At 37.1% G+C, this 24,239-nt stretch overlaps 1 protein-coding gene across 1 annotated transcript in view; it reads left to right on the top strand.

Moving 5' to 3' along the window:
• Positions 1-942: 942 nt before the first annotated feature.
• ppil2 (peptidylprolyl isomerase (cyclophilin)-like 2) overlaps positions 943-24,239 on the top strand; it is a 47,738-nt gene continuing 24,441 nt past the window's right edge. Inside the window, exons 1-12 of the mRNA XM_053480408.1 lie at positions 943-1,075; positions 2,436-2,485; positions 2,579-2,624; positions 3,246-3,308; positions 4,881-4,932; positions 11,041-11,092; positions 12,517-12,608; positions 12,705-12,794; positions 14,937-15,012; positions 17,176-17,336; positions 21,673-21,748; positions 22,857-22,963. Of these exons, the coding sequence (XP_053336383.1) occupies positions 1,044-1,075; positions 2,436-2,485; positions 2,579-2,624; positions 3,246-3,308; positions 4,881-4,932; positions 11,041-11,092; positions 12,517-12,608; positions 12,705-12,794; positions 14,937-15,012; positions 17,176-17,336; positions 21,673-21,748; positions 22,857-22,963 (897 nt within the window). The 5' untranslated portion in view covers positions 943-1,043. The remainder of the gene's footprint in view (positions 1,076-2,435; positions 2,486-2,578; positions 2,625-3,245; positions 3,309-4,880; positions 4,933-11,040; positions 11,093-12,516; positions 12,609-12,704; positions 12,795-14,936; positions 15,013-17,175; positions 17,337-21,672; positions 21,749-22,856; positions 22,964-24,239) is intronic.

Raw genomic sequence — 24,239 nt, 5'->3', positions numbered from 1 at the left:
CAGGCCAGTTTTAGGAGATTACTCTTTGACCAGTGCAGGTGAGTCATAGTGTGATGTGCATTATTATGCATAATTGTTTTTGTGCTGCATTTTCTAATTAATTTTAGAGAAATGTAGCTAATGCATGGGGAAAAGTCTTGTACACAACCCGAAATATAGAATAAATAAAGAACAGCAACAGTCCAACAATGGCAGCACGGTAATGCTGGGGCTTGAACCATGGACTGTGCAATGCTTTAACCACTAAGCAACCCACATTCCATCTTATTAATCCCCAACTTATTACCAAAAATCATAACGAACATTACAAACTACTAGAGCTGATTTGCAATCAAACTAAGAACACTTGATACTGGAATGATATCAGTAGATGATCTGCAATGTGGAGTTCAATATTTCATCATCATTATTCTGGGCTTATTCCTGGTCAGCACTGATGTTAACGCGACAATATACTCCGCATTATTTTCCATTCCATCACCCTTTTACAGTGGGAGAAAACTGGAGAACCTGGATGAAACCTACAGCACACACATACAATAGGGGAAACACACACAACTCTGCACCGGCTGTAACCTGAGCTCAGGATGGACCGAAGACCCTGGAGATGTGAAGACTGATCCCACACACTAAAAATATAAATACTGTTTCATTTCTTAGTTAAACCTGGCTAATTGTTTCCATAATGTGTGGTATCTAATGGTTAATGAGTTATAAGGGTTTTCAAATAAGTTAGTTAGACCTAATTAAAGCCTGTTTTTTTTCACACACTTTTCTTTACAAAGACAAAAATATTACGTATTGTAACTTTATTCGTACTTGAAAGTTTCTAAAATAAAGAGAGTTTTAACAAACAAACTTAAAAAAAAGGAGAAGAACAAGGAAAACGGAACTAAAAGCGGTACGGTGCTGTTTCACCCGGACACATTTAACCGCCGAACGGTCTGCGAACTCTAATTCCGGAAGTGGTGTGTGTTGGAGTTTGTTTTAGGTTAAGAAATTGTGGATTTTGTTCATCGGATTTTGTGCATATTTTACTCAAAATGGGGAAACGACAGCACCAAAAAGATAAGATGTAAGTTCCGAGTGAGCATGTTGTTTTTCTAATTAATTTACGCGTTGTTTACGTGGTGAGCTAACTGCTAATAAGCTAACTGTGTGTTTAGATTTGGACAGAACAACAATTCAGTAATGCATAAAACTTTAGTTTGTAAAGTAAAGCCAGAGTAAATAAAAATAAATATATATATTTAATCATAATTTCTATAGTTATTCAGTGTTTCAGCTTTTACGTTTAAATTCTGTTAATATGCACAGACGGAGTCAAAATGTTTAATAATGACACAAATATAATTTTTTTAATTAATGTTCTCAAAAATGTCTGCTGCTTTAGTTTTTTTTAAAAACCTTTTTTTCTCTCAAGATTTAAAGGGGCTTTATTGGCATGACAAAGATTTACATTAGTATTTCCAAAGCTTAGAAATAAGGCACAAGACAATAACAGGAGTAGAAAGTAAAAAAGAAAACAGTAGATATATAAAAATTAATAATAAAAAATAAATGTATATAAAATAAGAGTTCAGACATTGAGTCAAAGATAAAGTGACCCATGAACATTGTTTAAAAAATGAGAGAAAATAAAGCATGTGCTGTATATACACATATGTAAATAATAATAATAATAGTGGTAGTAATAGTAATAGTGATCAGTTCGTATCAGTTCGTATGTGTGTGCGTGCATTCGTGTCTTTGTGTCTGTGTGTGTGTTAAGGTGTGGTGTGGTCACTCGCTGCCCCTTATTTGGTGGCAGGTATGTGTTTATTGTGCTGCTAGTGTGCAGCTCTCCCTGTGCTCCTTTGTCAGGGTTGGGGAGGCTGTTAAAGTTAGGGATGATTTTATTGTATTTGGTGAAGAAGTCTCTTTCCTGACACCAGAAAAGCTTATCGAAGCGCAGCGAACAGATAGAGCGACTCGCTTGTTCAACTGTACAACTATAAAACTTTATGCTGTGGTATACAGAAGTATAACTACAAGCATTTCATAAGTGTTTCATGATATGTTACTGTGACATTTCAATAAGAGTAGCAAGGCTAGGAAACTCCCCAGACCTTACTCCTATTGAGAACTTGTGGGCAATCCTCAACAGGCAAGTGGACGAACAAAAGCTTACAAATTCTGACAAACACCAAGCATTGATTATGCAAGAACGGGCTGCCATCAGCTAGGAAGTGGCCCAGAAGTTGACTGACTTGGCGAATTACAGAGGTCTTGAAAAAGAAGCGTCAACACTGCAAGAAACTGACAAAGATCTAAAATCACTGAAGCAGCAGTGAAAATTAATATTTGTCATTCTCAAAACTTTTACGGCTGTAATTTGTATTACAGAAAAAGTAGGTTGTGAAGTTTACACTTTCTTGTTTTTGTTTTTTTCTTAGGTACATCACTTGTGCAGAGTACACACATTTTTATGGAGGCAAGAAGGCAGGTATGTACATAGATTTTATTTATCTATAACCATAATTTTTTTTCACGGATTATGGTTGCTTGAGTCTGTGATATTCGTGTGTTTATTTTACAGAAATCCCTCAGGCCAATTTCAGGCGCTTGCCCTTTGACCATTGCAGGTAAGTCTAGTGTTGCATTATACAAAAATGGTGTTCAAAATGTACATTTCATTTTTATTATATACATCGGTCTGATTTATGGACAAATACAGACCTTTAGGGGAAAAATTGGCAGATGATTTAATGCCAAATTTGACTTATTTTTTTTTTATTTTACTTGTAAAAACATCCACAGATGCACTGCCTGGTGTAAAAAAAAAAAAACTTAAATAAAAAAATGACAATTTTAGAAAGCTCAATTTATTGGTCTGCATCAGGCACCAAAAACAATAATTTTTGTTAAATAAATAATGGCATGGTGGAAAAAAAAAGTTTTATGTTGTTTGTCTGAGAATGAGTCGGCTAATTAAGACTTAATACATTTATTTTTATTAATTATGTAGCAGGCAGGAATTTTTTGAAAGTCGGAATTTCAGATCATATTATAATTTACGTTTAGTTTTTCTAAGGTTTTTTTTTTTTCGATGCTTAAGATCATGTAGTATGACATCATGGGGGAATAATGCATAAAAAAACTATTTTATTATATTTAACCATTTTTACCATATTTACTATAATATACTTTACTATACTATTATTAACCATTAATACTAATCATGCTGTGGCTTTATGTTCTCATAGTTTGTCTCTTCAGCCATTTGAGTATCCAATGTGCACCGAAGAAGGCGTGGTGTTCGATCTCATGTGAGTATATCAGATCCTTTTAAAAATTACACCCTACCACCTCATTAATTACTTATTTAAAAATTTCAACTTTAAAGTTGTCAAGCGCTTCATTTAGAAAGTGTACTGTTTTTACCACCAGGTTTATATTATGCAGGCATCGACATCATCATCACCTTTCCATCATGTCCAACCATTTTTAGTACTGAGTTTCTCAATTTTCATAATTTTTGTTTTTCAGCTTATATTTAACCTCTAAGAGCAAAAATGATTTAGACTAAATCTTGGACAAGTCTTCCTCTAAAGTACTCTAAATGCATTAAAATAATAATAAAAAAAAATTTGACATTTAAAAATTTCCATTAATGTTTCTGAAATAATTTTTAATCACATGACTAGAGCTCAATATAATATTTTTGGAAGAACTTTAACCAAGACAAGGATTAAAACAGAGACGCAAGCAAACAGTAACAGATTCTGCAAAGAGGAAACATAAACTGATACCAGACACATTTTTATAGTACGATTTACAAAGCACAGGAAGTTAGAAAATAGAGATGATGTGATTTTTCAGTTTTTCTGCATTTTTTTGGTAAAATCATATGAATTTAACTATGACAGTACGTCCAGTTTAATGCATGTCATTTTTTTTCTGTATCATATTTTTTATACCTTTTTTTAAAGCATTTTTATGCTTCTTATTAGATTCTTGTTAGATTTACAAAGTTAATAATCATATGCTCATACTATTTTTGCATTACTGAGTATTGAACGGTTGCTGTAGTCAAAAAACAAGCACATGGATTCTTGATATTCTGTAATAAAAGAGATTTTTCCTGGACTTTTTCATCCTCAGCATGTCTTGGCTAATCAAGTGTAATTTATTTAGTGGGGAAATTGTGTGTGTGTGTATGTATATAATTTTTTTTTCACCCATGTCTACTACCTTTTACTTAATTCTTCATAACACAAGCTTTACATGTTGATCCTTCACACGTTTGCAGCCACTGTGTCATGTCTTTGTGTATTTTGCTCAGCATATATACAGTACTGTGTAAAAGTCTTTACTATGTACTCAATTTCTCATTCCTTCATATTTTGCTTCCAGAGAGCCAGACTTTGTCTTTTCTTTCTTAATGTAGTCTTGAGGAATAGTTCTCTGACAATGTAAATTGTTAAAAGCGCTATACAAATAGAATTGAATTGAATAGTTCTCCAGGCTTCCTAAATTATTTATTTTTTTAATCTATCATTTTCAGTCCAGTTACTATACCTGACCAGTTTTGGACAAACGTTTTTCTTTATTAAGCCACACAGTGACCTATTAATCATTCAAGCATAAAAAAACCCACATCGAACTTAAGGCATAAACCAGTAAGAAACAGGTGCAGATGATGACAGATGATCAGGGCCGTGATTAATAGACAGACGAGAGGGGAAATGAGGTCGCTGCAGAGGTTGTTTCATAAACAACCAATTTTTTTATTTAATCTTTAGACACATGGCAGCCTGTCGCATTAGAATATTTGTTGGCACATTACTTTACATTCTGACATCCACTTAAAAACTAAATCATGTGCTTTCCCTTTGCAGGAGTATAGTTCCCTGGATTAAGAAGTTCGGGACGAACCCTATCTCCGGAGAGGTACGTTCACAAAAAGTGCATCGAGTTAAATTCAGAAAGTTAAATGAGCTGAAATGAAGCTGTGGAGCCAGGAGAGGGCGCCGAAGCTCCACCAGTTAAACAGCTGGACAAACAGCAGAGGAAGCCGAGGTTATGTAACAGGAAGATGAGTAGCGTGTTTTTGAAGCACAGTAGCTTCAGGTGTGCCAGCTGTTGCTCTGTGTGTACGGCTTCATTCCCGGCTCCTGAATTAAGATCTGGTTAACGTGGTCATCTCGCCACATCCTGTTTTTTCCAGCTGTGGAGTTGCTCAGATTAGTCACAGAAACCTCTTTCCTTTTATTCAGAACAGTAATGCGCATACATGTGCAGTGAAATAATCATATTATCATCCAATGAGATTTTATATGAATTGAAAAAAAGGGTAGGAATAAGGAATATTTATCTTAATCCCTGTAGGTAACAGTATATATTTTAGTGTATTATGATTCAGTTGTTCTATATAACTTTTACATGTGCACAAACCGGGCACTTGATTAGGTCAAGACGATCTGCTGAAGTTCAAACCAAGCATCAAAACAGGGAAGAAAAGTGATTTAAGTAGGTCTAAGTGTTTGTAAAACTTCCGATTTACTGGGATTTTCTCACACAGCCAAAAAAAATGGTCTGGAAAAGAGAAAATATCCAGCTAGGGTAGTATTCGGACAAAAAATGCCCTGTTGATGTCGGAGGTCAGAGGAGAACAGCCAGACTAAATCGTGCAGATAGAAAGGCAACAACAGTAACTCAAATAACTAACAATCGAGGTATGCCGAAAAGCGCCTCTAAACGGCTAAAATCTCTTTAGTTGTTTTCTTTGCTTTAGGTAGACCAAACATTTCACCCTTCTGATTTCTAGTGTTGTGTGAAGAGTAGCTCCTTTTTTAACGACCATAAAATTGATTGTTCTGCAATAATTCAACGTCCCGAAGTGACCACATGCTCTTGTATGACGGGAAGCCGACAACTTTTACAATTCTGAACAAAATAATTAATGTCACGTCACACTTTGAATGATTTCTAGCCGTATTTATGTCAAACAAGTTCGATCACTTGGATCACAGCAGCTGTTTAGGAAAATGGTCATCTCTTTACCAGTTTCTCTTTCTCTCTCTAATCTTACTGACACTGGAGACGCCTTCTGTAAATGTTAAATAAGCATCTTATAGAAAACCTTAGCCAAAAAACATGGTATTGGTGCTAAAAAGTCCCTCTGGGTGAAACTAGGTGAATTTTCAGATAGGATCATATAACACCGTACTTCTTATGCTTCTTATCTCCTGTTCTATGCTTCGTCTTTTTGTAAATATACATACACATTTATATTTTTATCAGATAAAAAGAAACACATTTGCTAAAAAGCGTTTCATGTCTGTAATGTCCGGAACTTTTTTGAATTCAAATCTTTCAACGATCTTAACTGTCATTCAGATAAAACTCAGCCAATTTAGATTTCACATGAAAAGACATAAACCTGACAAAGTGTATTATTCTAAAATGCTCAATTGTTAACATAATGCTACATAAATTTGAAATGGTTACGAACACTACAAATTGTATTAATTTATTTATTTTAAGTCTTAACCAAAAACCAAAAATAAAAAGTTTTTTTTTTTGGTATCGATATGAATTAATAAATAAATGAATATGAATAATTTGCATTTTTAAATTATTATTATTGTTTGAAATGAGAGTATGATGCTGAAAAAATTTCTATTTTTGGGGCACATATGAAAGCATCTCTCTAAAACCGGCTGAAGTTAGCAATTAGAATTTTTAGGGAAGCAAAATTGGTCATTTCCTTGTTACATAAACTTCAGAAGTGGCTTCTCTGGCACACTAGTTTTCTGTATTATATGTATAACATAAAAAACCTAAATTTTATCAGCACCAATACTGTGTTTTGGCTGCTTTGATATTTTTCCTTATTAGACTTGGGAGAGATGAAACACTGTGTGTGTGTGTGTGTGCGTGTAATGCTCTTCTTGTACACAGGATATGTTTGGGTTCGCCACATGGTATACGTTTGTTTGTGTTGTCTGTATGTTGCTCTACATGTCTCGACATGCCTTTATCTGAATGAGTGCGTGTTTAAGAGATTGAGCGAGTGTGTGTGTGTGTGTGTGCACACAGCTGGACTGTCCTGTAGAAACATTCCTGATTGATTGGTCGAGTGCATGCGAGACAGATTTGAGGTCTTGTGGACAAGGACATGCCTGGACTTGTCTTCAGCACACAGCAGCGTGTTAGCTTCTGTAGCGTGTGTGAGAAAACTGTGTGTACAGATTTGTGTATGTGTGTGTGTGTATAGGAGTGTAAAAAAAATTTTTACCCTTCAGTTTTTCACCCTTGCATTCCTTTTTTATTTATTTATTTATTTTTTTTACTTTCGCCACACTGCAAGGACATCGTCTAAAACTTGCAACAACAAAAGAAAACTCTACTTTTAGAATATTAGTAGTGTTCTGTTTCTATCTTCACGTTTTTTCCAGCTTCCCGTTAACAAGCGGCCCAACATGGTTGTAGTGTAGAAAGTTCCAGAATTTAGTTATTGCGGAGAGATCTACAGGATGGCAGACGCGATGGCCCTGACGCCAGTGCTAGCATGAAATTTAAATCAGAATGACCAGACGAGGAAGTGAGAGAGAGCTGGACAAAAAAAAAGTGTGTTTTTACAATACAGTCTCCGGAATGGATTCCAGTACGCTTGACCCTAAAGTCCGGAACATTCCGTAAGGTGAACATTCTGACTCTGAACGAGGAAGTGAACGCTCTGAACAGTCTCATCCTCTGAGCTACACAGGCACAGCTGATAAAGTGGGACGGAAGGACATATGGTCACGTTTGACATATTTCCGGAACATTTAGATATAACGTGATGGTTTACTTCCTTGTACACTAGGTCTCTTTATTGTGTTACGCCACCTGCTGGACCAAACAATCTGGATACAGCGCCCCCTGGAGCAGGGAGAGTTAAAGGCCTTAATCAAGGGCTCAACAGTGGCAGGTTTGTGCTGGGACTTGAACCCCTAACCTTCTGGTCAGTAACCAAGAACCTTAACAAAATGAGTCACTGCTGGCAGATCTGATCTGGTTGCTGCGGTAACAACCATTGGAGGCATTGGTACACTGTAGTAGTTTGACGTCAAACTTAAGCTTTCAAGTACCAGTCAAACGTTGAGAAGTTCATTTAAAATTTCCAGCCTCAGAAATCACCAGTTAATAAACAGCACCTCAGATACATCTCAATATCAACTGTACAAAGTCTTTAAGATTATTTTGGACGCATTCTTCTGCATTGTTTTACAAAATATGATAATATTAAAATATGATAATGATAATATTGTAATAAAATTCAGGAAAAAAATACAGGATTAGAATTGGTGTCCGAATTTTAACTAGCATGTAACAACAAACAGATAACAAGAAGACAGGATGGCGATCTCATGTTTTCCAAAAGTGCCCCACTATCTAACATTCCACGTCGTTCTCTATCCAGGGAAAACTTCTTCCATCATGGTTTTGCTCGTTTCTCAACCATGGATCCGTGTCCATACCATGTGGATGTAAACACATTGCGAGTGACGTAATGGATGGTTTAAAAGCCGATTTAAGCAGGTAGAGCATCGCTGGATGTGGTTCAAATCGTATTTGGAAAAATCTGATTGAGGTTAAGAAATACGTAAGAAGAATACGTTAAGAACACGTAAAAGCAATCTGATTCCAAACAGAATTTACGGAAAATCAGAATCGGGTTGGCAGCCTGAACAAAGCCTGGAACCATTCTCAATCCGAGAGACTAATAAAATAAATAAAAAAACATGCTTATTGACACATTTTCATGATTATATTTCAAGGTAAAGTGAAGTCATAGTGAGCTAAGGACAGACAATAAACCTTGGCACGTACCCAAAACCTTGGAAGCGTTGTGAAATTTGAGTCCGGGGAGAAAGTCATGCAACAAGTGACATACAAAACCTCTCAAGATTATTTTTGTGGCAATCAATAAGAGTTAGCTTTTTAGTGCAGTAATAAGAATCTTTTGAGTTGCAGCACTGAGTCATGCACTTTAACAGGAAATGAAGTCACACTCTGTGTTTCTGTGGTGTTCTCACACATGGATTGTCTCAGATGCTCACGCCGAGCTAATAAGCTCTCATCCCCCATCTCCCAGCGTGCTCTTATTCCATTTTCCAAACATTCGTGAGTGACGTCAGAGGATCCAGTGACGAACCTCTCATAATCAATGCGATATCGACTCGGACAAGAGCCTGTACAGAATGTGATTCGCTGGAAATCTATTAGAGGCAAAATAAAGATGGGACGTGACCTCATGGCTGCTTCATTTTCATGTTACAGTGATGTTTTTCCAAAAAACAATAAATAAATATTCTAACCTCCTACTGAACATGATTATACCACAGTGCTGTTAAATTCCTGGTTCGGAATCTGGTAGTGCAAGACAAATCTCAGAAGATTATTTAAATATTGCGAATATAGTGTGTTGTCTTTTCTATAGCATAAAGGACGGAAGCGGAGTTTCCAGTGTCTCTCAAATTTTGCATCATGGTTTAAAAAAAAAAGTTGTTTTTTTATCAAGTTTAATGGAACTAAGGTTCATAGCTGCTGAAATGCGAGTGATGACTTGTACTGACTTGTTTCTTGGACATTCTACATCTTTTTAGTCATTTTTAGAAAGTCTCCAGTCTGTATCCAAACAAAACTCCTTGTTTTTTTTTTTTACTTTTTTTTTCTTCTTGTTGGTGTTTACCAGCAGTTAGCACCTACTTTGTTGCATTAGTGCCACCTTTTTGTGCTTGATCGCACTCGTCTTCCTTTTATTTTAAATAAAATTTATTTCCTTCCTCTTTAAGAAACCCACTAAATACTTTCTTTCTTGTCCTCTTTCTAGATTTTTATATTATATATACATTAAAAAAAATTCTTCCTATTGTGACATCATATAAGCGTACACCTAGCTCTGGTGCTCACTTGTTGTTCATCTCCGAAGGGGTGTGGCTCAACAGTAGCTCATTTGCGTAGCCTTTAATTGTGTATATAAATAAGTACAATGTGATGTTCTTTAATGAATAAAAACATTATAATACTGTAGTTGGTTAACTACAGTGTTAAATGCAGTTGGAACATGTTATTGTGGTGTGAGAGAAATAAAACACACACGAACATGTTATAATGGAAAAACTTTCTTTAACTTGCTAACAGTAATAATCTGCTTTGCGTCGCTGATTGTTTTCTTCCAGGTTTTTATCTCTTTTACTTTTGGAAACAGACTTACCTGTCCTGGAAAGCCCCGTTATAGTTTTCTCCCCTGCAGCTGGCAGCCGAAGCTGTCGCGCTGTAATCTCACTCTCTGTGCTACAACCCACACCGCAGCATCATTTCAGCTTGAATATCCGCTCTCGCCGTGTCAAGCAGCAGCTGTAATAGGAGGAGATAATTAACAGTTAATTAACCGCTAACGCCGAAATCATTAAGCGTGCAAACGCACCTTTTTACTTTTCCAAAATCTGCCACGGCGGGTATTCGTGAACCAGCACCAATCTCAAGCTGCCAGACGTGCGGATGCGAGAAATCCGCATCACTGATCCAGGTGATCCTTCAGGGCTCGCTATAGCAGTAATAAATCATTATCGTGATATACATTGCATTCATTATAATCAGCTGGAGGCCTCGAGGAGCGTGATGCAGCTGCTGGAGATGTTAGGGCATAATACTGTATAAACTCTAAACACCTCCATCAATTATAATTATCATGGCCATATCCAATCCACAGCTTCATGTACCACAGGGTTATCATTAGAATAGTTTCAAAAATAGTTTTGCACTTGTATTGTTTTGTGTAATAATTTGCTCTTAAGTGCTCGCGATCTAATCAGGAATCTAGAAAAACAAATCCAAGATGTAAGCTAACACAAAGGCGAACATTATTATTTAAGGAGCTGAAACTTAACGACAACGCCGATGACTGCACTCACTTTTTCATGCTGCGTGAGCACGAGGCCTAAAGTGATAATCTGTTCACACTCACACGTCTGTCTTCCATCATTTCTGCTTCTCTCTTTCTCTTAGAAACTCGAAGCCAAGTCTCTCATCAAGCTTAATTTCTCCAAGAACAACGACGGTAGGTTTTATGTTCACGAGATTCGCAGGAACACAAAGTGTACAGCTGAACGATATTAACAACAAAATCTAGTTCATGACCAACTGTCATATTAAGATTTAGATTTTCTTAGGATTTTATGTAAAGGCATAATGCATTTAGTGGGTTTTTATTGATTTGATTGGATTTTGGAAAAATAAAACAGGATAAAAGACTTTACTGTAAATTGCAGTATTATTTTTCTCTGACACAATAAATAGTAGAGAAGGGGGAGGCATCGATTCAGTAATGTATCGGTATTCTTTTGTGTCATATTTTACTACACTGACTCCAGAACAGATCATTAAATAATAATAATTCGTTCTTTGCAATCAAGTTGGAAAAAATATTGCCGTTCCTCTATAATCCTACATGTAACACGCTCTAAACTATTTGCATGTTTTCCGGCTGCACAACATCCCATGTAATAGAAGCTAATTATTTGCTAAGTTTATTTAGAGTTGTAACAAAATCTGGGGGGGAAAAAAAAACTACTTTTTTATCGAATTGAGATGTATTATATTTGCAAAATCGCAATACAAATTGGATCGGCACCTAGGTATTGTGATAAGTTAGTTTTTTAAATGTATTTTATTTATTTTTTTATTTTTTATTTTGAACAACCATCGCAAATAATTTGTTCCTACCACACAGGACGCTGTGCTGCCTGCCAATGTGTGAATAGCTTAGAGTGGTAATGGGTCGTTCATGAACGATTTGTTCCTTTTGAATAAATCTTTAACGTGACTTAAAGATCGTGACATTAAGAAGAACGAGTAGTCTTGGAGAGTGATTTGTCATTTTCTACTGGGGGCGCATGCGCAAAGCGTCACAAAACCTCCGTAGATTATGTACAGGAAACGGAAATGAGTAGTTACCTTTGAGTCTTTAGTCCGAGTCCTTTCAATTCCTTTTATCACGTGGCTCGCATAGACGCTATGCGGTGCAATAAATTCAAAAGAACGAATGACTCGGACTAGAAAATATGAGAGGTGAGCTACTCATTCTGTTTATCATATGTCCTTAGCTGCATTGGAATATTTTCATTACTGGAACTATAGCCAAAAATTGTTTCATTGTTTATTGAAAATTTACCATTTTATTTTATTTCTGGTCAAAAGAACAAAATGAACTAAAAGACTAAAAAAAAATAAGTTCCTTTTGATGAGCGAGATTCAAAGAACCGAGTCACTAAAATGATTCAAACTTCCCATCACTAGTGTAGAGTGTAACACCTGTAGGATTATATAGGAACTGTAAAGTTTTACCAACTTTAATACAGATATATAATTTAAAAATATATTTTTAAAACGAGTCAGTTTGGCAGTTTGTACAATCATAATTCAGTGTTTGAATCATCCAGCACTAATACAGAGATTTAAATGTATTTTCTTTGGTCTCTTTAGGGAAGTACCACTGCCCTGTTCTGTATACAGTCTTCACCAACAACTCGCACATCGTAGCCAACAAAGTGACCGGCAACGTCTTTTCGTACGAGGTGCGTTAGCATGACGCCGAGGTCAGGACATGTACAGCTACATTACCTGAGGTGTGTGTGTGTGTGTGTGTGTAATCACTCCTGTGTGTCGTTTAGGCTGTAGAGCAGCTCAACATCAAGACAAAGAGTTACAAAGACCTGCTGACCGATGAGCCGTTTACTCGCCAGGATATCATCACGTTGCAGGTGGGGGTTTGTATGTGTGTGTGTTTGTGTATATTGTGAATATACAGCTGCACTGTATAAGGACTATATTTGGTAAGGAGTATTTTTAGAAAGTGTGTAGAGCAGCTGGTGCAGTGTAAAGAGCTGAGATTGCTGAGTTTTGACCGTAATGGAGTGGCTGGGAGTTTCAGAGACAAGAGTGGTGTAAAAAACTAAAAACATCCACTGAGCGATAGCTGTGCAGGTATACACAGTTTGGTATTGAGACAGGTTTAAGGTTTCACGAAAGTAAGCCAAATTACTTCCTTTACAGTCGTGTTGAGCAGAAAAGCATCTCAGAATGCACAAAATATTAAACCTCTGAAGATGAACTACAACAAAAGAGCAGGAATCTGAGACCACAGAGGGATCTGCCAATCTTTAGCTGTCCAAGTACCAGCCGATTAGATCGATTATACAGATTATAATCTTTTGTTTGTCGATTCAGTCAATCGACTGGTGTTCCATTCAGCCAAAGCACAATATTGGCGCTGATTTTAATTATTTTTATGGTATAAATATAATACAGGAAATGTGTTTGCCAAAGAAGCTACTGCTGAAGTTTATGCAACATGAAAGTGAACAATCTTGCTTTCCTAAAAATAAAAAATTGCTAACTTCAGCCGTTTTCGGTGAGATGATTTTGCGTTATACTCGCTTCAAACAGTAATCATTGAAAATGCAGTATTGCTGCAAGAGTATTGCTACTTAAATTAGTGGGGAAAAAAGATTATTGCGTTATTCGAGACTTAACATTCAAAGAAATTACAAACTTAATTATAATATATATATATATATTATAATGTTTTCATTATAACACTTTTGTTTGAATTCTGTAAAGTTGCTTTGCAACAGTGACGATTCTAAAAGCGCTATGTAAATAAAACTGAATTCAATTCAATTGAATAAACACTCAACAGCAAAAATCACACATCATTTAAATGTTTATTATTAAATACTTTTAGTAGCTTTTAATCTTTTAAACGCTGTAGGAGATAAAGCTGCATGAGACAAATCCGACAGTAAACATTGTCTAAAAATTAAATCGGATGGATTCAACAGCTCTAATGTCAGATTCCTGTTCTAGGTTGCGCGATCATCATCCGACACCCTCACCAAAATCATGACCGCCAGCACGGTTTAGGACAAAATCATCAGGTCACCCTGGTGTTTGGAGAAGAAAAATAAAAAAGAACGGACGGAGGGTGTTTATAGAGTAGGGAGAAGTAGGGTTAAACGGGTTAGAGCTGATGATGGAGTGAAGGAGACGGGGTCATGTGAAGCTCAGGTTTGTCAGGGCCGAGTGCTGACACAGAGAGAGGGGAATGCGGTTAGGAGTTTGGGGTTAAATACGATGGATGTCGAGGTCGGTAAAAATGTTCGGGTGTTATTTCAGTATTGGAAAAAATGTTGGCTTTATTTTTGGGACTGGAAAATATTTTGGGGGTTTATTCTGGTGTTGGAAAAACTGTGTGTGTTTGTGTGTGTGTGTGTGTGTGTGTGTGTGTATGGATCAGTGGAATGATGCCAGCGAGTGCCCTGCTGGAGTCGCGTTTCACTCTTTGACCTGTTTGGCTCTGATACACTGATTGTTGGGTCACACATTATGTGTGTGTGAGTAAGAGAGAGAAATGGCGTGAAGACAGGGGTTTGACTATTTGTGTACTTGGACAAATGCCCAAACTGTCCAGTCAGCCGTATCACATTCCCATCACACTCACGCCTGTAGCCAAAACTGATTCGTCCCACTGATACCCCTCACTGCCCTTGTGCTACTTTACTCTCTGTGTGTGTGTGTGTGTGTGTGTGCGTGTGCTTTTAAGCACGTCTGTGCTTGTATGCCTGCAAGTAAATATGCAAACGCACACACCGTACAGTGCATTAAAAACAAAAAAACAAGTGTGCATACTTGAATACATTTATTTATTTTTTTTAAACGATCTTAGTTCATTTAAAGCCTTTACATAATTATTATACACTTTGATTTTCCTTTCCTATAATAAGTTTGTATTTGTAACTTAAAAATGGCTAGAGAAGGGAATGTGTAGAAATTACCCTGTTTTTAGGATGTTTTAAAATGTCAGATTTAAAAGGATTTAAAAACTGTTTTATGCTATTCTTTAGGATCCGACCAATTTGGATAAATTCAACGTGTCAGATTTTTTCCATGTGAAAAACAACTTGAAAGTTTTGGATCCTGGTGAGTTTATTTTATTTTATTGTTTAACTTATGTTGTAAATTGATAATGCTAGTAACAGCATTGTCTATTTATTGATTATTCAGCTTTAAATAAACTTCTTCAGCTTTGCCAAGGTATAGGACTCCTGCTGAATGTTCTCGTATAATGTCATCATAGTGTTAGTATTTATGAAAATAAACGGACCTTTATTTATTTAAAGGTTCAGGGATATGGCATAAAGGTGTGTTTTATATTACTTTAAAGAAAGAACAAGTTTTGGTAACAATCCTGTAACAAAGACGATGCTGCAAACATGGAGTTCACGACACTTTTTCGGTTTAAGACACTGTGGGGACCTGTGACTTAAACCTGTAATTTGGAGCCCGTCCTACTTTCAGAGCTGCTGTTAAAAAAATAAATAACCATCATCAATCAAAGACCAAGAACTGAAATATCTTGTGGTGTAAACTTGCACTCACCCGCCACTTGATTAGGTACATCTTGATGGTATTGGCTTCGACCCACTTTTGCCTTCAGAACTGTTGTAATTCTTCATGGCAAAGATTCAACAGGGTTCTGGAAACATTCCTTAGAGATTTTTTGGTTCATATTGACACGACAGCATCACAAGTTTAAAATCACCTCAAACTGATTTCTTGGTTTTGTGACATGTCTTGGTGGTCATGATGGGATGGACACGGTCAGAACCCATACTCGGGTAGGCTGTGGAGTTTACACTCAGCTCAGTTGGTACTGAGGGGCCCAAAGAGTGCCAGGAAAATCTCCCCCACACTATTAAAAATCACCACCAGCATGAACAGGCAAGTTGGATCCATATTTTTTTGGTTAACGGGGGCGGGGCTTGTAGGACAACTTTCAAACACACACACACACAATAACGGATTGGGAATGACTGCTGTCTGGCTCACGGATTACATAAATTGTCTGAATAATGGATTACATTTTTGAAAAAATAACTAAATAACTGAATACTTAAACGGCGGACCTAACGTGTTAGATTACTCGTTACATCAAGAAAGTAATCGAAGTACTCTAACGCATTACTTTGTAACGAGGTACACCCAACACTGCTTAAGAGTGAGACCCGGTGTGGTCTTCTGCTGAAATCCATCTGCTTCAATGTTCAATGTCGTGTGCGTTCAGAGATGCTCTTCAGCATACTTTTTTGGTAACATAATGTGATTTGAGTTACTGTTGCCTTTTTATCAGCTCAAACCAGTCTGGGCATTTTCCTCTGACCTTTGGTATCAACAAGGCATTTTTGCCCAGAGAGCTGACCATTTTCTGTAAACCTTAGTGATGATTGTGTGTAAAAATTCCAGCAGATCAGAAATTTCTGTAATAATCAGACCAGCTCTTCTGGCACCAACAACCATGTCACGTTCAAAGTCACTTAAATCAACTTTTATTCTGATTCTCAGTATGAACTCCAGCTGGTCGTCTTGACCATGTTTACATCCACTTAATGTTGTCTTGTCTTTTTGTAAGGTGCCAAGTTTTTTTTGAAAATTTATAGTGTTAATGTTTTGTCTCAGCAAGTCAGCTAATTAGGTGTATTAGTATGTTAATTTATTTTAACTTTATGCTTACTTTTTCAAGTCAAGTTAAGTTCAGTACACAGTAAAACAAAAACAACGTTTCTCCAGGAACAAGGTGCTACATACTATATAAATGAACAGAAACTAACTAGCTAACTAAGAAACCTAAATAGCTGGCTAGCTAAGACAAGACCCGTTGGTATTTTAAGTTAAACAGAGAACTATCTACGTTTTTACACAAAAGAGACAACATAAGGTGCACGTGCAGATGTGCAAACGAGTGACAAAGTGACGAATACGACAACATGACATTACAATACTTTTTGTAAGGTCCCTTGGGTGTCTTAATTAGCTAGGTTATTCTACAACTTAATTTATATTGTAAATTTATGTTGTTTGTATGTAGCACCTTGGTCCACGCCGTTTCGTTTCACTGTGTACTGAACTGTACATGGTTAAAATGACAATGAAAGCCGACTTGACCTGACCTGACCTAACATGCTTAAATACACCAAGTTTGTGCCATGCTGATTTAGAGATTTTTCCTAACAAAAAGCTAAAAAATTAGGTAGCAGAATTGGGTAATTTCTTCTGTCTGTTTTTTTTCCTTTTTCTTTCCTCTAGACGAGGAGAAAGCAAAACTGGACCCGGCGTATCACCTGAAAAGCACAAACCTGGAGACGCGCGAGACCCTGGCCGAGCTCTATAAGGAGTACAAAGGTGATGAGCTGCTGGCTTCTACCATGAAGGAGCCCGAGGCTAAGAAAACCGACAAATTCAATGCGGTGAGTGCACTCAGCAGAAAAAGCCCCGAAGCAGCCGGTGACTTTTTCTCAGGAAATCGATCTTTCTTCTCTATTTCTTTACCGATTGACTGAACTGAATTGACTGTAGTTTCGGACAGAAATGTCTGCAGGGCTTCAAGGGAAGGATGTGGATATTACGTTCTCACATTTTCACATATATTGCAGTTTTGCCTGATAAACACTCACCAGTCTCAGCCACACCAAAGTGTTGGTCACATCTACAAACCTATTTCTTTCTTTCTCTTTCTTTGTGTTAGACAAAATTCTTGATTATAATTGGTCAGAATCGTATCATATTGCCACATTCTTGTACTATTCTTATTGTCATATTTATTATATTCTTATTGCTTTACATTTTTATAATAGTACATTATCGTATTTTTATTGCATCGTCTAGACATATGATAATATGAAACAATAAGTAAACAAAAAATATATATTATGTATTATTTATTCATGAAACATTGTTTTATGTCATAATAGGAATATGATATATTATTGTATATGATGTTATACTCTCTACTCTATTATACTTTATACTCTAAAAATATATTTTTACTATGTCCTTATTGGGGGGGGGGGTTATTTTATAGAGATTTTTTCCGGCAATTCATGTACCGGCACGCTGACTCCAAAATCTATTTTTTTTATTAATATTTTGTATTTATATATGTCCATATTTGAGGTGATAATATTTTACAGTTTCTCTATAATCCTACAGATGGTGCACTCTAAACTATTCACACTTTACATCGCACAGAACAGCATCATGTGTGATGGGAGCGAATTATTAATTGTTTAGAATTATAACAAAATTATTTCAAAAATATAACAAATATAACAAAAATTACATCTGTAGAATCGGGATATTTGCAAAAAAGCAATATTTATAGAAGAGTAAAAAATTCATTCATACCACTTCATCGCTGTTATTTCAGCAGTAAAAATATGAACTAATCCCAGTAAAAGTATTCAGTTTAGCTTTTCTAATTAATATCTATCGGTGCAGGTGTTTGTTTACACTGAGCATTGGCTTATTTTAAAATAGATTATTAAATCCAGATCATAACTGCTCCTAACATCGCTTTTACTTACCATTTGATTTCATTTATGGTGCAGGTTAAACCTCAAGAAAATATCTTGAACTACTGCAAAAGTTTCATTTAATTCCGTCCAGCCAGTTTTGAGTAACGCTGTGACATACTGCACAGGCAGGACATTTTCTGAGCCTGGTTTTGGGTCCTCCAATGTATGAGGTCATATTCTTATTGGGGTTTTTTTGTTATTTTTTTTTGTCTCGTATGCTTTTTCTTTTTGGATCCATGTCCTATTTCAGTAGTAATGTATTCATATCTCTGTCTTAAAACAGAAACCAACTTTTATTCCATTTCATAGCTTTAACATAGAGGTAACTCTAACCTGATGTCATGCCATTCTTATTTAAAGAACAAACTTTTTAGCCGTGGCATTTTATTGTAATGTTTTGGGGAAGTGAAACAGACAGGACGTGCTCTTTATAGTGAAATAATCCGGCTTTGGATCATTACTTAATGAGTGTTATTATGGTACCTTTGCATACATTTGACTCCAGTGTAAACACATTCAAAACACTGCAATTTCACAATATTTTTTAAATATTTTTTTTAAAAGTCCCTTTCAAGCTTTGAATTTTTCATGACTGGAATGAAGTTCAGAAAAGACGTCACTCAGAACAGCGGCGTTCCTGGTCAGGATTATGGTAGTCTGTTTCTGACTGGGGCATCTTTACTACCGGAGTGTGTTTTTGTGTTTGGCTTAAACTCCTACACACGTTCTGTTCTGTTAAGTGTGTGTAAGATTCTGAGGTAAATCCCTCTCCTCCTTGGATGCCTCCACCATCACAGAGCAACTGGAGCAGAAGATACCACCTCGGCTAATTTGCAACAACGCACACACACACACACACACACACTACCAGCAAATGAAGAGATGGCGGCAGTGCGAGTGTGACACGTCAGCTACTGTCATGTCATATTCGAACTGACACGGAGGGGGGGGGGGGGCACTGCATTTCAGGAGCAATGACGTGCCCTGAACATGACTCATTGTGAGACGTACTGCGGAGTGTGTAACGTGTGTGTGTGTGTGTGTGTGTGTGTGTGTTGTACATCAGCCTAGCTTTACTTGGTCCTAGATTACTGTAGCTCCGGTTCTGGCACATCTGCCCACATTTCTTTCAGCTAGATTAACTCTACCAGCTCAGTCCTTTTCACAGAGATGTTGATTTAATTGGTCGGTTCAGGGGCAGGAGTCTCTGACTCGCCGCTAAGGAAACGACTCAATGGCTAAGATGCCACAAAGTGAGATTTGCCCTTTGAGACCGAGATGCTCTAAAAAAGATCCTTGACCTACAGTAATACGGAGCAAGTCATATGTTGCGCGTGTGGAAATGGAGTGCTTTTGTCACTCAGGTGGTGAAATGCCACAGCTCTGTGTCTGTGTGTGAGATGGCTCGGTGTTGAACACTCGCTGACAGGCTTGGCTCTATTACCGCATCCATCCGCAGTGGAAAAGCAATTCCTAGAACATGCAGGTTTCCATGGCACGGGATCTTTTCCACAGAACAGGGATGCAGGGAACACACGGTCCTGCGGTCGAGACCCAAGAAACACGGACGGATCGTTAACAATGAAGGAGTTGTTCACGCTAAAAGAGGACTGGCCGTTATCCTGTTTGTTTTTGTTTTTTTGTTTGATTGTTTTTAGTTGTTTAATTTACGTTTTATTTTTCCCATTTATCATATCCGGTCAAAGCAACAATTGTGTCGTTGAAGGCGTTGTTTATGAAGAAGCTTGTCTTTTTAGGGAGCAACAATTAAATTTTTTTCAAAGGTCCCCTATTTTTTGATTTCTGCAACAAGTTCGTACTCTGATATATTTATTTCAAAAATTACTCCTTTTCCAAATGGTCCATTTCAGTGTTTAGTTAAATGAGCTACTTCTAATTCACGCCCCTCCAGTGAGGTGATCAAAGCTGAGCAACAAGCCAGGGGAGGGGATCGTCTTATATGAGGTCACAATGGGGAGGGATCTAATTGGCTCGTTTAAATCTCAGCCAATATGAAAATGGAAAATAAAAAGACAAAAATTATTTTAAATTTCACTTATTTATTTATTTATTTATTTATTTATTTATTTTTAATATATATATATTTTGGGTTTTAATCAGTCCCTTTTAATAAATTAAATTAATTTAATTGACATGATTTTTCCAAAGGATCTCTCCTTTTCTTCGTTTTTTTTTTTCGGAAACCACACCTATCTCATAAGTTGGCTTTAAAAATAAATAAATAAATAATTTGTCTATAGGCAATAACTGTAAAAGTTAATGTGTAAGCAGTCAGCCAATCACGTAGCAGAGTATCTGTGGAAAAAAAAACTTACTTTTATAACTCTAGCTCTTCACTTAATGCCACATCAAATATCAACAGTGGGAAACTATAGCTGCACGATTTTTTAAAAAATAATAATTTTTACCTCACAAATATTTTGACATGCTGCAGTTGCGATTAAAACTGTGATATATAGCTATTAAATGTAGAATTGTAGAATTACAATTCTACATTTAGTATTAAAACCTATTAATCGAGTCTAACGGCACAAAATTGGGCAAATAATCACTTTAAATGGATGTTTGCCAATATCTATTTATTTATTTATCAACGCAAAATGATATAAAAAAATTGAGTAACAAATTCTACATAAATTCCTGTAATTAAATTTGTGATTAAGTCACGATTAAATAATTTCACGGGTCCATAACGTGCAGCGTTAGATGAATCCAATGTGCTCAGTGACCTGGTATTGTCGTAAGTGCTACAGTAGATGTAGCTACTGTAATTTGTGTAGATCATCTTTATCTATGATTTTTTATCTCTGAGTTTGCATTGTGTGGTGTGTAAAACTAAAAACACTTAACAAGCGAGGGTTCTACAGGCAAGTACACCTTGTTGATAAGAGAGGACAGAGGCGTGACGCGACTGCTTCACAACCGCGCTGAGCAGAAAACGTCACAGACTGTCGAGATTTAAGGCGTATGAGTCGCAGAAGAGCACTGGCTGTCAGCTGAGAACAGGGACTACAGAGAGAGGAACATCGATCATTTGTGTAGTGATGTTCAGAGAATCCCAAACTACACCTATCCAGCTCCCACTCTCTCTGTCTTTCTCTCCCTCTCCATCTCTCTCTAAGAGGAGACATGAAAGATGTACTAAGCGTACCATGTGTACGAGACATTTGTCAAACTTACCGCGTTTGTGTATGTCACTCTGTTTTAGGCTCATTACTCGACAGGCCGAGTGTCTGCCTCCTTTACCTCCACTGCTATGACTCCAGCCACCACACATGAAGCAGGTACGATGCTCACACGCTAAATACGTCTTGTCTTCCATCTTTATCATTTTATATTTCTGAAAATTGTAAAATTCTTTAGATTTAGGTTTCTGAAGAAAACCAACCGCAAGTTAAGTTTGTAGCGCATCATCACTTTTATCAGTATAGGCACGCGGAATATAGATTTCCACCTCACATTCGTAAGCGCGTCTTAAAAAATGTACTGCGCAATCTGTTGGATTTTAAAAAGAACTGATGCTTTTAAATTATTTTTTTTATGCTAACATAAGGGCATTTTTTTTTTTTTTTAATTAGCATATCTTCTCCTCCCGCAGGCCGATTGCAATAAAACAAAGCCTATATGTTACCTCAAGCACAGGCAAATACACCTGTGAAAACTCATTAAAATTCCTTCAGTAGTTTTTACGTGATGCGTGCACAAACAAATGGACACAGACAAAATTTCTAAAAAACATCTGGATGTGTATTTTTTATTTTATTTTTTTTTATTTTCCCAGATTTTCTCCCTAATTTAGTCGTGTCCAATTCCTCCCCGTCACTAGGGGGCTCCCACATTAAGGCTACTACTAAAACTTAGTCAGGAGGGCTGAAGACTTTAAGGTGTTTCCTCTGAACATGCATCTTTTCGAACTGCTCGCTCACGCACCGTTGGGGGCGGAGTAACAGACTCGAAGGACAGCGATATCCGCTCCTTCTGTTTGCGTGAGTCCCCCCTGAGAGAGCTCGGCCAATCAGCTCCCTCTAGACCTCCAGCTGCGAGAGGTTACCGCATCACTCGGGAAAGTGCTCGCCTGGGATGATGGGGCGAGCACTTTACCACTGCGCCACTCGGAGGCCCCCTTGATGTTTTTCAATTACTCATCTTACGTCCTAATTCTTTTTCAATGTATAGACACGCCAACTTTACAGTTTTACCTTATGTACAGTATTTATAACATTTATTTTGACCTTGCTCTGTAAACATCCCCATTATCACTACTAAATTATCTTTTTGAAGCTGAGAATCTATAGTCAAGGATTCTGATTGTGTGTGTGAGTTTTCTGCTTCTACGGAATGATAAATTCCCATCTTTCTCTCTCGTGTGTGTGTTCGCACTTGTGCATTCAGACGCTATCACGGACGACGCAGTGCGCTACCAGTACGTGAAGAAGAAAGGCTACGTTCGCATCCACACTAACAAAGGAGACCTGAACCTGGAGCTACACTGTGATAAGGTGCACATCACACACACCACACACACACCCACACACACACACCTTGTCTTCATATAAACCGGTAAAGGTGTGTAAAAGTTGAGGCAGCACCTCTTTTTTTTTTTTTAATACACACATCCGTCTGTGTCTGTCTGTCTCTCTTTCTTTGTTTGAGTGTCTCTACTACTGTGCATCCTTCTTACTTTCTCTCTCAGTGCGTCTATTTCTTGTTGCCTCCCTCTAAATAGTTCTCTTTCTTTTTCTGTTCTCTCTCTCTCTCTCTCTCTCTCTCTTTGTCTCACTGGTGTTTTCTTTTTTTATATAGTCTCTAGTTTTTCTCTTTTTCTTTGCCATTCTTTCATCACCCAGTCTCTCTTCATCACTTTCATTCTCGGTCCCTTTTTCATTTCCTTTCCTTTCTGTCTCTTTCTTGCTGTAGCACTCTTTCTTCTCTTCCTGACTTTGCAGTTTCTTCTTTTTGTCTCTTTCTCTCTGATTTCATCTCCGCCTTTGTCTTTCTCATAGTCTCTCTTTCTGTTGCTCTCTATTTCTACACCTCTCATTTTGTTTTGTTCCTCTCTGATTTCTTTCTGCATTTTGTAGTTTTGTCCTTTTTCTCACTGTAATTTACTTTCTTTATTTCCCTGACATTGTCTCCAGAGTTTGTCTCACAAGCTCTCTTTTTCTCTCTCTGGGTCTCTTTCTGTTTCTTTCCAGTCATTTTTGCAGCTCTTTAATTCAAGTCTCTTTGTCTTGCTCTCTCTCTCTCTTCTCTGTCCTTACCTTTCATTGTATATGTCTGTCTGTCTCTCTCTCTCTCTCTCTCTCTCTCATTCTGTCTTCTATTGTTGTACAGTTTTCTTTCATGTAATTCTCAAACACTTTTTTCTTCTGTCGCTCTCTCTCTGTTATTTTGTCCAAGTCACACTCTGAGTGATCGAGACCGATCAGACTCAGCGAGCTGCCACACTAGAGGCAAATGTTATGAAGATTAAATAATTTGTCCTCTAATAACCCCCCCTCGTTCCACCAATTACATCACCATGGCAACGCCCTAAATTACTTGCTTTTAGGACCACCATCATCCAGTGGTTACAATCGAGTTTGAAGATTGTTGTTGAAATCGATAAATAACTACACTACAGATAGATCATCAGGATCTCTACGACCAGTGGCCGCGATTAGTGACCTCACCATGTCTCAGGTTACAGCTAGAACGCGAACCCATTGGGACGGTCACACACGAGGAGCAGAGCGTTTTAACGCTGTAATGTCATCGGGGTGTAATGTTGTCAAG

Source organism: Clarias gariepinus, chromosome 21, assembly GCF_024256425.1.
Source record: "Clarias gariepinus isolate MV-2021 ecotype Netherlands chromosome 21, CGAR_prim_01v2, whole genome shotgun sequence".
Taxonomy (NCBI): Eukaryota; Metazoa; Chordata; class Actinopteri; order Siluriformes; family Clariidae; genus Clarias; species Clarias gariepinus.
Note: the sequence above shows the minus strand (reverse complement) of the source record. Positions and strands in the feature narration are given on the sequence as shown.